The sequence below is a fragment of the Pelodiscus sinensis genome, chromosome 2, assembly GCF_052426305.1.
Source record: "Pelodiscus sinensis isolate ZL-2025 chromosome 2, ASM5242630v1, whole genome shotgun sequence".
In the NCBI taxonomy this organism is placed as follows: Eukaryota; Metazoa; Chordata; order Testudines; family Trionychidae; genus Pelodiscus; species Pelodiscus sinensis.
Window position 1 is genome coordinate 110,951,127 of NC_143053.1, and position 13,453 is coordinate 110,964,579.

Sequence of the window (13,453 nt, forward strand, 5' to 3'; positions counted from 1 at the left end):
TGTCAAATGGGGCACCCAAAACTACTAGTCGCTTTTAACAGACTGAATTATCTTGTCAGGATTTATACTGTGAACACCTGAAGTAATCACGTAAATGAAGATTGTGCATCTTCAAACTCCCAAATAAAACTCATCACTAACATTCCCATGAATTAGTATCTTTATCCCCCTTTTAGTCACTTAAAAATATTCTTACCCCACTGTAAATGTTGGAGGCTGATTGAATGAAAATCCTGAAGAGCCAGAAGGCTGGGTTGGTGGGGCTGGTGCGCCAGAATTCCCACCAAAAGTAAATACTCCTGGGCTATTACTTGTGAAGTTAAAATTAGAACTACTTCCAAACTGGAATACACCACCTACAAAAGACAGAAGTCTATGTTTAACTACTCGAATGCAAAATAATCACATTTCTTCCATTCTACCACATACATTAAGTGTCCCAACAAGACCACAAGCTTCCCTAGAGCAGTGATACTAAAGTGGCTATTGCTGTAATCAACTTAAAAGCTACACTAAAAATATTTAGTGGAGCAACTTTGTGCAGGACTGGGATAGTAAGCCAACAGCTACTGCGTTGCTGATTCACATATAGCATGATGACTGAATGACCCTGTGAATACAACAGCTTTTAATATGTGCAGCAAGTTAATAATATTAAGTCATTTAAGGTAAGTAACAGCCAATTTCTCTTTATTCTGGATATTTGTGCATTTCAAACTGTAGCTTTATGAGTCAGAATCAATTATAAAAGCAGGGCATATAGCAGGGGTAGGAAACTTCAGGCCTGGGGACCGGATGTGGCCCCTGGCTTGCCTGGATCCTGTCCCTGAGGCTCAGGGCACCCCTAGCATTGATGCTTAAGCTCTTCCGCTGCCCCAAAACAGGGCTAAAGCACAAAATCTACTAGGCTGGATCCCCCCCCCCCCCCTTAGGCTCTGGTGTGGGAGGGGAATGTGGGAAATTTTCTCAGTAAGGAGCCAAGTAGTGAGGGGCTTGTTTTTTTGCTTCTCACTTTTGTGCAGCCCCCAACTAATTTTTTTATGGGTCAGTGGTCCCTGAACCAAAAAGGTTCCCCATCTCTGGCATAGAGCATATTTTGAATGCTCTGTAGATTTTAGGAAGCCTTTCAAAAGGAAATTGAGGAGCTGTACTTAAAATACATTTAGTATCATATGTGACACTTCCCACTGAATGGACTGATAAATTATAAACCACTGCATATATTTGGTCTTTCATAAATCAATACATACTGTATACACGTTTTCTAAACCAAGAAATTGTATTCAAGTATTTTTTTTACTGTCAAATAAACAAAATGGATCAAATAGAGGAGTTTCTTATATTCATATATACTTTCAGTGGGAGGAGACAGTTTCAGAAAGAAACTAAAAAAAAACCCTAAGAAAGGTAAGGAATCTTGCGTTTATTAACCAAGTTCTTTTGTGACTTATTTTTTTCAATATTAGCATCACAATTATTCTGATTTCAATTTAAAAGTACATTCCCACAGCTTAAGCCCAAATTTGGGTGCAATTAAAGTTTTTCTTGAACTTAAGTCAAACCTTTTTTTTTTTTTTTTAAAGTGAGTTCCTAAAGTCAGTCTCTTAAATGTACAGAAGAGCTTCTAAAAATTCTGCTACTTGTTTAGATGCCTGAGGATAAATTAAAAATGTTCATTTTAATTGTATTAGATTTTTAGAGTAAAAGTTATATAAAAATAATGAATGAGACTGTAAAACCATTAAAAATATGAGGCAGGCTAAGGACAGGTGTACTACCTGAAACAAAAGTAGGCAGTTTTTAAAAATAGCTAAAAGTAGTTTAGATTTCAAGTTAATCATTCAACTCTAGACTTAAACCTCAGACTTGACTTGGGAGCCACACTCAGTTAGGCCTCGTCTACACTAAAAGGAAGATCACTGCTGCTATGATCAATCTTCTGGAGTTTGATTTAGCAAGTGTAGTTAAGAATCACTAAAACTCAGAGGGTGCCAGGTGCCTGGTGGTACTCCTTTTGCAAGGAATAAGGGAAGTCGAGGGGAGTGTTTGCTCCTATTGGCTTCCCATTGTGGAGACACCGCCAAGCTCAGCTTAAGGTAAGGTACGCTCTACGTAGCTGGAGTTGTGTATCTTAAGCTGAGCTGCTGGGTCTAGTGTAGACTTGGTTTTAGATCTCACTGCAGAACTACAGCCTGACTATTTCAACCTGAACAGTTTAATAGAATTTGAACATTCCTTTGCAGTGTTCACAACCCAGCCTTGTGTTACAGGATCAGTGAAATCTACTAAAAAAAGAAACTGGACAGTGAAAATACAGTTGTCAAAGTTGAGTGAAATGCAAAAAATAAAAATACAAAAATTGAAGATTGAGTCATAAAATTTAAGGGCATTATTAATATAGGTAAGGAAATAGGGATTTTCTTGTAAATATATTTAAACTTGAGAGTGGCCTTTTAAACTATTGTTTACCTATTTTCTGTTACAGCAGTTATATTATAGCTACAAGCTTAGCTGTAAATAAAGTCTTATTTTACAGTTAAGTGTGGCGGAGCTGATATTCAAGTATTTTATATTGTGCTAACAAATTTATAAATTCTCAATAGAGGCTCAACAATATTAAATGTGTTTGTATAACGTAACATCTAACGCAATGGAGTCGTCATTTGGTTGGCAGTTAAACACTATCAATATAAACATTAAATAACTTGTTCAGAATGACACTGATATCTGAAACGCCATTGGATCAAGGGAGGACTGACCAATCATTGACCTGTGTTATTTTCCCAGATAATATTTATAATTTCTATAGAATTACTGTATACACCTCCGCTGCATCTAGACTGGCATTCTCTTGTGCAAATACTTGCGCAAATACTTTTAACGCAAGAGTTCTTGCATTAAAGTATTTGTGCAAGAGAGCATCTACATGGGCATGTGTGCTTTTGCGCAAGAGCATCCCATGCCAGTGTAGATGCTGTCTTGCGCAAGAAAGCTCCGGTGGCCATTTTCGCCATCGGGGCTTTCTTCCGCAAAAGATTCCTGTCCTTATCTACACTGGCCTCTTGCGCAAGAGGGCTATTTCCTGAGCGGGAGCATCAGAGTTCGTGTGCAAGAACACTGACGATCATACATTAGATTGTCAGTATTCTTGCGCAAGAACTCGGGCCAGTTTAGATAGCTGGCAAGATTTTGCCTAAAAGCACTTGTTTTTGCGCAAAATCTGGCCAATGTAGACACAGCCCCCAGTTATAATAAAATGTTTAATATGCACTGTTGTAGCCTTATTACTTGCTGAACATTTAAACAGAACTATTTTTACAAAATCTGTATCTTGGGACCAAAATAAACATGAAGATATGTAGGGCTCGAACTCACCGGAATTAGGTGTTGTACCAGAGCCAAACCCAGGCTGTTGGCTAGCTTGCTGTCCAAACACAGGAGGCTGACTACTGCTTGACACAGACCCGAAGGCTGGAGGTGCAGGCTGAGAGCCAGCTGAAAATAATGAAGTTGATGATAATGATCCAAAAGTTGGAGCATTTGGCTGGCTGGTACCTTGACTTTGACCAAATGTTGGTGTCTGGCTGGCACCAAATGCTGGACCAGCAACAGGTGCTGAAGTCCCAGAGCCAAACACAAATGAAGAGGAAGAACCTAGAAAAATCAAGGAAGCAGAATGGAAACTTAAGTATCAGATTTATTTTTTTCACAAGGGCATAACTGTTCTAGAGAAGCAAGGCGGCTTTGTTTATGAAACCTCATCTTTAGAATTAGCCACCAAATGCTGCATCTAAGTTTAAAAGGTATCTGAAGTGGCTGAAATAAGCCATACAACTGGAGTGTATATAAAACAGAAAATATCAGTTCAACCATGATAAAAGTGCAGTTGGTACGGTTACAAAAATAAAGCAGAAAACAGCATATTTACTCTGCCTGAAGGGTTACTGTCAGGTTTTTTTTAAATAATTTTACTCCTAGCCTAAAAACCTATAAGTTACATTACATCCTAAATATGAAATGGTCACTGCATAAAGTAAAATGTTCAATACAAACACTACAATTATCTAATCTAATAGCAGGTACGCACTAATGGTGACATTTTATCCATGCAGTAAGTTAAGAGTTGTTTCTGTCACATCAAGTCAACTGAGTGCAGAGTTCTACATTTAAAGTGTGGGCCTGTCCAGAAGTGGTGAGGTGTCATGCTCATATTTCACGTCTTAAAAAAACAACTATGAACCCATACACCAGGGGCCACTGACCCACAAAAAAAAATCAGTCGGGGGCCACACACAAGTGAGAAGCCCCTGACTGAGAAGGAGAAAGACACTCCCCACATTCTCCTTGCACACCAGGGCCTACGGGGGGGCCAGGATAGTAGATTTTATGTGCTCCAGCCCTGTGGTGGGGCAGCAGGGGGGCTGGAGTGCCAGCATGGGCTCCCCAATGCTAGGGGGAGCCATGAGCCTTGGGGGCCAGATCCAGGCAATGTGGCCCACGGGCCTGAGTTTCCCCAGCCCTGCCACAGACTCAACCTGACATTTGAGTTAAGCGGAGTTTCTTCCTTTTTACAATCACAGCTAATAATACAAGTCCTGTAGGCCAAAACAGATCTTTAATAACAATTGTTCAACTCTCACTTTTTTCAAATTGTGCCTAAGATTAGTAGTTATTAAAACAATTATACTAATGAGTCAGCATCGGAGAAAACAGAAGACTAGCTCATTCCCCTAGCTGTCTTAGCTCTTTTGGGCTAGCAGAAATAAAATGCAGTAGAGAAACACATACAGTAGTAACTGAATGCACAGGGAACACATCCACTATGTAGAAAGTGTCATCAGTTCAATGACTTTATCTAAAGGCCTTTCAGGCAGCAAATATACAACAGAAAAAAAAGAGCATGAGCTACTGCACTATAGCTTAGAATGCCCCAACACACTGGCTTTCTTTCAGCAGGAAAACAAGAGATTTATTTAAACTGCACAAATTTGGATTTCTGAATTAGAATAGAAAATTCCTCTTAACATTTTTGTCTCAGATTCAGTATGATTTATTCAAAGTGACAAGCAGATTTGCTGGCAAAGAAGCTGTAATTCAGAGTTAGAATACTTGTTCTTAAAAATGTGTAATTCTTTGTATAGCAATTCAAGGTCTGAACCACTACTTCTGGCAAAAAGAGTTCCTAAACTTAACTCCCAGAAGAGTAATGAGGGTTGGAGACAAACACATTTAAATTCTGTTTCTTAACTGAGTAACAAAATCAATTTCACTCAAATTACTGGGTTGTTTGAGCACTGCGTAGTATCTCGAGTTCAAGTTAAACTCTTGCCCCATTAGATCACACATTTTAGGATTTTAGACTCTGATTTTTAATTTATTTGAATTAGTGAGAGATTAACAGGATCACAGTTCTTTACCCAATAACTGGGAAGAAACAAATCTGATCTTAAATGAACCAGTCACAGTAGCAGGAGCAAACACCGATGATGTGCTTAAACACTGTACCAAAGAAGAAGGCTGCATTCAGGGAAAGAACTAAAGAATTTTGTGCTTAAAAATATTAATGACATTTGAGAATTTTCACATGCAGAAGGATGAGTGGGAAGGTAATAAATGAACCATTTTCACTGAGAAACATGAGTGCTTTCAAGCAGTAAATAGAGGACCAAGGGCTCAACAACAGCACTATGATCACAACTAAGGATGTTAAGAAGTGGGTAATTGGCTAATCGTGTAGTCAATACAATTTGTATCAGAGAGGGACTCTATCCTGGCTTGCACCTAGTCCAGGAGCTACCCCTACTGCAACTCAGCAGTTTAAATGTACAAGGAGCTGGGTGCGCAGGCTGCCCAGCTCCCACTACATTTAAACTGCAGAGTCACAGCATGGGTAGTTCCCAGACCTGGCATGAGTCAGAACTGAGCAGGCGTGAGCTGAGGGACAAGTCCCAGACTGCTGTGCCTCTGCATTTTAAATGTAGTAAGAGCCAGGTGGCTCTTACTACATTTAAATTGCAGAACTGTAGTGGGGGTATGTCCTGGACCCTGTGCAAACTGGGACTGAGCCAGGCTTGCTCCGTCCCAGCTTGCACCAGTCCCAGCAGCCTCTGTCCACGGGGGGTCCTGGGATCTCCCCACGGACAGGGGTTGTTCTGCGGAATGTGGAGCAGCCTCTGCTTGCAGCAACCTTCCCTGCCCCTCCTCACCACACCAGCAACACACTGCTGGGGGAACCAGCTTTTAAACTGGCTCCCTCCAGCATCGGCTCCTGCTCCCCATCTTGCTGCCTCTGTTAGGGAGGTAGCGGGAGGAGGGGGAGAGTGAGTAGTCCACTCAACTACCCGATAAGCCTAGGCTTATCAGATAGTTGACTACTCGACTAGTCACTTACATCCTTAATCACAACAATCGTGTGGCAACAAATGGACCCAGACCAGCAAACCTTCAGGAGGAGAGCTTTAACTTTTCTAAGACTTTTTTTTTTAATTTCATCACTTCCAAGTTTTTAAAAAAGTGGGAAATTAGGCTGAATTTTCAAAAACTGGTTCTGGTACAGCAATATTCCATAACTACAATCAAATTATCTCCTGTTTCCCTAGCAGAAGCAGAACTCTAGTTATATGAACTGGAAAGCAAATGGGGAGGTTATGTGACATACAAAATAATGCTTGTGACACTTGCTCTTAAACTGTATTTCTAATGCTTTTGCCCTTTTCCAATAGGAATGCCTTATGACTTTTCCTAAAAATTTCTGAGACAAAGTCTTTGAGATTTACTGATAAAAAGTACGAAGAGACGGGCACTTTTTTCATAACATGGTAGCACCACTAACGACTGAGTAACTCCTTCTTTGTATAAAGTTGTAAATATACCTGTAGAACTTGATGTGGTTGTGGCCCCAAAGCTGAAACCAGAGGTTGCATTATTGCTACTGGTAGATCCTGAACCAAAGAGAAATGAAGCAACAGCTGCATTTGTGCTGGACGATGTGGTGACTGGTTTGCTTTCTTGAGAGAACCCAAATGACTGAGAGCCATTGGATTCGGAGGCATTGCCAAACCCAGAACTGCTCACAGTGTTGTTGGCTTGTCCAAACAAAAAGGAAGTGGCAACTGGTGGAGGATTTGATGCAGAGGAGGAGCTGCCAAACACACTACTGCTGTTCGCTGAAGTGCTTGGTATGGCTGTGCAAGAGGAACCAGGGTTCAAGAAACTGAAAGCTGGCTTTGTTGCCCCTTGATCTGCAAAGAAGGAGAGCAATTATAAACTACTTTAAAAATGGCAAAGGAGGCTCTGGAGGCATAGTACATGTGTTGTTTCAAGCCGTGCATGCCAACATCATCACTGGATGACACCTAAGTGTCACAGCTTTTATCTTGTAAAACCAAGGTGAAATGCATAAACTGGTCTTTTTCCCAGAAAAAACAATTTGTGGGGCAGAGGGTGGGAGAAGACTACAAGACAGAGGAAAGGCTCTAAAGGAAATATGAACTAGCATTACATACACACAATACTTTTTTTTTTTTTTTTTGCCACCAATGATGGAAGTGCTTAGTGGTAAATTATTCCAAGAGACAGCAGAATAGTTTCATAGCTAAGCTAAATGTATCCTACTTCAGGGGGAGAAGGGAACAGACTGATTTACCATTATTTCTTCTCCAGCCCACTACAAAACTAAGGGCCTGATCCTGTATCCCTGATTCAGGCAAAACTCAACTACAGTTGGACCTCCCTTATCCAGGGACAAGGGGATTTGCCGAACAAGGAGAGGTCCCGAACAAGGGGATTTGCCAAACAAGGAGAGGTCCCTCCCAACATGGCCCAACTAGGACTCCAGCCGAGCCCTGTTACTGCCTGCCCAGCCATGGCTCCCCAGGCTGGAGCTTTGTGGCTGCCAGGGCTCTGTAGCTTCTGGGGCAGTTTAGGCTATGCAGCTGCTAGGACCAAAGCTCCACAGCTGTTGCTGGCCCCACATTACCGCTCACCCTCAGGGCCAGAACTCCCTGCTGTGTCCCCTTCCCTCAACACAGGGTTCCTTCCCAAGTCACGCCCCTCCTTCTCCCCTTCCTGCCCTATGGCCTCACCTCTTTATGCTTGGATTCTGTAGTCCAGGAATATTTGTGGTCCAGCTGGACCACAGAGACCCGGTTAAGGAAGATATAACCTGTACAGTGAGTAATTTCCCTGTGTAGGGCTGTACTTTTTAAAAGTCGGGTGACTGATTTATCCCTAATAGGGGATAAAGTTAAGTAGTTAACACCTGTGCTATCTGGAAAATAATTTAAAATTGTCTGATCAAACTGCATATGCATATTTAAGTATCTTCAACATTTGCTGCCAAAGCAAATAAGACTAACCCTCCTCAGTCCCATGTCTTCAAATATTTTGTTTCCCTGTCTTTGGGAATGGAGATCTTTATTCATAATTACTGAGAAAACTCTGCTAATCCTCTTAGCCATGTCTACATTGGTGCGATCTTACGCAAAAGCAGGTGCTTTTGCGCCAAAACCTGCTGCCTGTCTACACTGGCCACGAGTTCTTGTGCAAGAACACTGACATTCTAACGTGTGAAATCAGTGCTTCTTGCGCCAGAACTATGATGCTCCCGCTCAGGAATAAGCCCTCTTGCGCAACTGTTCTTGCGCAAGAGGCCAGTGTAGACAGGTAACATGAATTTCTTGCACAAGAAAGCCCTATGGTTAAAATGGCCATCGGAACTTTCTTGCGCAAGAGAGCGTCTACACTGGCATGGATGCTCTTGCGCAAAAGCACATGCCAGTGCACATGCCAGTGTAGACGCTTTCTTCTGGAAAAGTTTTTGCACAAGAACTCTTCTGCCAAAGAGTTCTTGCGCAAAATCATGCCAGTGTAGATGTAGCCCTAGAGAAAAAAAAATGGTTTTAAAACTTGACAGTTCTTTGGCCAAAACTGGATCTTAATAGCTAGAACACCTCACTAAAAAGCTCATTTTCACCTGCAGCGGTGGCAATATTACCAACATATGGGCTAATGCTAGGGATGTTAAATTTAGATTAGTTTATTAATCAAATAGTCGATGGGATTTCCATTGACTAATCAATTAGAGTATAAGGGAGCCTCCGCCTTTGAACTGCAGCCCAAAAGCGGAAGCCCCTCAGGGAGCGCAGGGCTTTCTTTTGAAATGTACAAGAGCCTCAGCAGGGCTCTTGTACATTTCAAAATAAAGCCCCACAGGGAAGGTGCTCCCTGCAGGGCTTCTGCTTTCGGAATGTACAAAAGCCCCACTGGGACTCTTGAACATTTCAAAAGCAGAACTGCAACAGAAGCGGTACAAGCGGATACTGCTTCAGTCCCCGCTCACGGTTTCCACTGTGCCTCTATCTCCCCTGCCGAGAGGGTGCTGCCGAGACCAGCTCCTGCTCCCTCTGATGGAGGCCACAAGGGGAGGGAAGCGACTACTTGAATCACTAGTCGACTATCTGATAAGCGTTAGCTTATCAGTCAGACAGCTAGTCTCTTACATCCCTAGCTAATGCAGGACATTATACTAGTACCAGACTTTTGTACCAATATTTCAGTTACAGCTGTGACTTGTTTTTGAACTGATAGGTATACTGGTATAACTTTTCATGTGGGCACAGTTATAGCAGTATAGCATGTTCTCTCCTGCTCATATTGGAATAAGATGTACAAGTATGAGGCACTTTTATACTGGGATAACTGTACACATTGTACTGCTGCTTTAACTATGCTGGTATGGAAAGCAAAAAGAGGTACAACTTTTGCATTTAGGCAAGACCTGGTAGAAAATGGTTCTTATGTGCAGTAAATATTTTGTCAGTGTTTTCAACCTGTGTCATGTTCAACTCCACTGAAGTCTACAGAGAAATTGGGTAACAATTCTGTTATCCTCCAAGAGCCAAAATTGTAAATTCATTTTCAAGGAGTAAATAAAAGTTTTTCTAAAGATCTAACACATTAACAAATCACTCAGATATGCTTATTTTCTTGACAGTGACTTAATTTTGCTATTTCATGGATGTGACCAGACAAAGTTCAAGGCAAGAGATTCTTTTACCTGTAGTATTGGTTTGTGCCCCAAATGTAAAAGCTGGCTTTGTTTGCTCAGTTTCCTTCTCTTCTGGTTTTGCTAAGCTGAAAGTGAATGTGGGTTTTGCTGTGCTCTCTTCTTTGGTCTGCTCAGACTTCCCAAATGCAAAGATGGTTTGTGCCTTTGGCTCCTCATTGTCAACAGTCTTCCTGAACACTAATGAAGTAGCAGAGGTAACAGAGTCCTGTTTCTCCTCTGTCCTTCCCAAAACAAACTGTGATGCAGACGCGCCCTCCGTGCTGCCAAAAGTGAAGCCTCCCTTTACTGAAGGAGTTTCATCTTTTTTCTCCTCTGATTTTTTAAATAAAAAAGGACTTGATGCAACTTCCTTTACCTCCACGGTTCCAAAACTGAATCCACTCACTCCTGTTTTATTCTCTGGTGTAGCTATGGAGGCAATAGAACTTGTACCAAAACTGAAACCCCCTAAAACGGGTTCCTCTTTCTTTTCCTGCTGATTGGAGGTTCCAAACTGAAATGTTGAAGTAGATGTATTGCTTGTACCCGAGGGAAGTCCAAAGTTAAAACTGTTACTCTTACTGTCTTTTTTACTCTCCTCTGATTTAGAATCTGAAGAGATGACTCCAAATTTAAAATCCCCTGAAGTTTTAGCAAAATTAAAGCCCCCAGTCATGGTGTTTGTTACAGATCCTGACTCTGATGTAATACCGAACTTGAAACCCCCCTGTTCTCCAAATTTAAAACTTTCTGTGCTTCCTAACGTCTGAGGTGACTCAGAGGATGACGACTGAATACCAAATTTAAATGACGGTGCAGCGGCATCTGAGGACACAGCAGCAGTACCAAAACCTGTAGAAAGGAATAACAGACAACATTTATAATACAGAAACATGCACTTAAATTCTGATCTGCAACAACACTGCTGTTCTGCTCCTGATCCTCTCCTGAGCCAAGTATATCAGACATTTTTTTTAAACTAGAAATGCCTTCTGTTTGTACATTCTCAGTTCCTTTATCATACAGACCCCCTCAAATGAGAGGTGTTGTATCTCCTAATAGAATCAAATAACAATTCTGACAATACACTGTAAACAGAAACTTTTTGTATATACTTCAAACTACCAGACTTGGTGATATAGACTATTTTAAGAACAAGAATATATTTCTCCTAACAAGAGGTAATTTTTCCCCACATGTACACACACAATGAATCCTAAAAAGTCATTTGTGAAAGTTATTTTTTTATATATAAACACACACACACGTACGTAAATCAGAGAAACTGTGGCAATTCACACAAATCTTCCACTACAGAAGATAGAAAACAACTGAAAGAGTGCAACTACTACTTCCTTCATGAAACATTACCTTTGAGCTCTGGTTTGGTGCCTGGTTTTGCAGTCTCACAAGCTATGCACTTTGTGGCCTCTGCTTTATTTTGTACCAAGCATGTTTCACAGTCCCAGCTTCCCTCAGGTTTCTTGAATTTGTCTAATCCCAGAAATCCTCCAGAAGGAGCAGAGAAAGATGTGCTGCTACTAGTCACAGGCATTGAATTCCCTTAGAAATAAAGTATTACAAGTGTGTTTAAATTATTAAATAAATATCATTTTATGAGGCTCTTAAATTTCAGCTACATTTTCAAGATGTAATGTATAAACTGACAAACTGCAAGAGGAGGAATCAGATTATCTTAAACCTCATTTAATGTCTGAAGAATCTCAAAACATTTTTGCAAAGTTAATATACAGACTATATAAAGGGATCATCTGAAGCACACTAACATGCAGCCAACACTAGGTTTAAACAGCTAACATAGGTTACAACAACATACCTCAGCTATTTAAGATAGAAAATAAAATAAATTGTATCCAACAGAAATTGCAAGAGAAATTTAAGTTGTCAGGTGGAATTAATGTTAGCCCTTATTCAGCTTAAATTTGTCAAATGAAATAAGGTACGGAGTTATTTCCCAGGCAGACTCATCAGCAAATTTCAACCGGTTCTCTTTCCTTCTCCCCCTCCTCCACAAATTGATGGTGTGAACAAAGGACTAAACTCTCCTACAGCAGCCGTGGCTCTTCCCCTTCTCCTCCTCCTTCTTTGCAGGTTGCTAAAGCTACTGTCCCCCCCCCCCCCCCCAAAGGCTGGAGAAGAAGAGGAAAGGCTGACAAGGCAGGAAGAAGAGATATGTCTATAACCATATGCCCCTAGTCTGATAAAGACAGAACTAAAACTCATGGGCTCCAGACTCCCAATTCTATGTGCTCAAATCACCCAAACCAACTATCTTCAGAAGCAAAGGCTTCTATGAAGAAACATGAAAGGCACCACATTATCTGCAGCAAAGTTATGTTCATTTGTGGCTAGCTCCTTCTGCCTACCCTGCAACGTAGACCCCTCTTCATTCCACAACAGCATCAGTTGATGCTGCTCCCATAGCAGGCAGTTTGGCTCCTTTAACAAGTACTCAGATTGACGTGCAAATCCAAATGAGATATAAAGGGTCCCTGAACACCAATTTCATCCCAGCAAATGTATCCTGTTCAACTGGGTATTTGAAGCCGACAGACTGAAGAACTGCCTGCCTACCTTCTACTCTTCTCCTTAAATTCACCCTCCTTTGACTTCAAATATAGAAGATGGGGAAGAAATTCACTCTCATCCCACAATTTAATTTGTAGAAAGATCAGATATTCTTTGCCTTCTCTCCCCCCTCTAATTCTCATCCTAGATGGAGTAGAGGTCATGCAGTCCTCTGAATCATGGAAAAAAAAAAATCACACAAAAATCTTTTATTTTCAAAATGCTTCTCAGCAATAGCCCAGTGCCTGAAAAGCCACCTCTGAGGACCCAGCTCACATGATGAAGGCCCTGAAATAACAAGGAAAGCCTACAAAAGCAACGACCTCTGAAACTTTTATATATGTTACTAGAGGGCGGTGCTCCCTGCTCGCTAAGCTCACCAACCCCCATCTCTGCGGGCTCAGAGCTGCTCCAGACTGCAGTGTGTGTGTGGGAAGGGGGGCGCGGGAGGAGGGAGGGGAGAGAGGAGGGGTAGAATGGGCAGGAGTTGGGCCCGGTCTGGCCTCGGGGGAGGGCGATGGCTGGGGTGAGAGAGCCAGGGCAGGCCAGGGTTGCCATGCTTTGGCCTGGCCCTCCCTGGTGGCCAGGGGTAGAGATGGGGCTGCCCACCCTCAGAGAGGGGAGTTGGCAAGCATAGCAAGCAGGGGGCACCGCTCCCTAGTATATATGTATGTTGTCAGAATTTTTCAGGAAAGCTTTAAAAAGGCTATAGCACATGACACATTACTAGAACAACTCATCGTTGAAGTCCATCTGGGTCCTTTAGGAAGGGTTTTCCATCATTTCCCACCAACCTAGAATGCAGTGATTTACAGA

At 41.7% G+C, this 13,453-nt stretch overlaps 1 protein-coding gene across 3 annotated transcripts in view; it reads right to left on the reverse strand.

The window, feature by feature from the left end:
- The window catches only part of NUP153 (nucleoporin 153), an 81,548-nt gene that overhangs the window by 3,516 nt on the left and 64,579 nt on the right, over window positions 1-13,453 (reverse strand). For all 3 annotated transcript variants that reach the window (XM_075921223.2, XM_089776377.1, XM_075921222.2), the window contains exons 17-21: window positions 11,420-11,611; window positions 10,058-10,900; window positions 6,873-7,241; window positions 3,376-3,654; window positions 197-356 (exon numbers count right to left, since the gene is read on the reverse strand). In XM_075921223.2, the coding sequence (XP_075777338.2) occupies window positions 197-356; window positions 3,376-3,654; window positions 6,873-7,241; window positions 10,058-10,900; window positions 11,420-11,611 (1,843 nt within the window). The remainder of the gene's footprint in view (window positions 1-196; window positions 357-3,375; window positions 3,655-6,872; window positions 7,242-10,057; window positions 10,901-11,419; window positions 11,612-13,453) is intronic.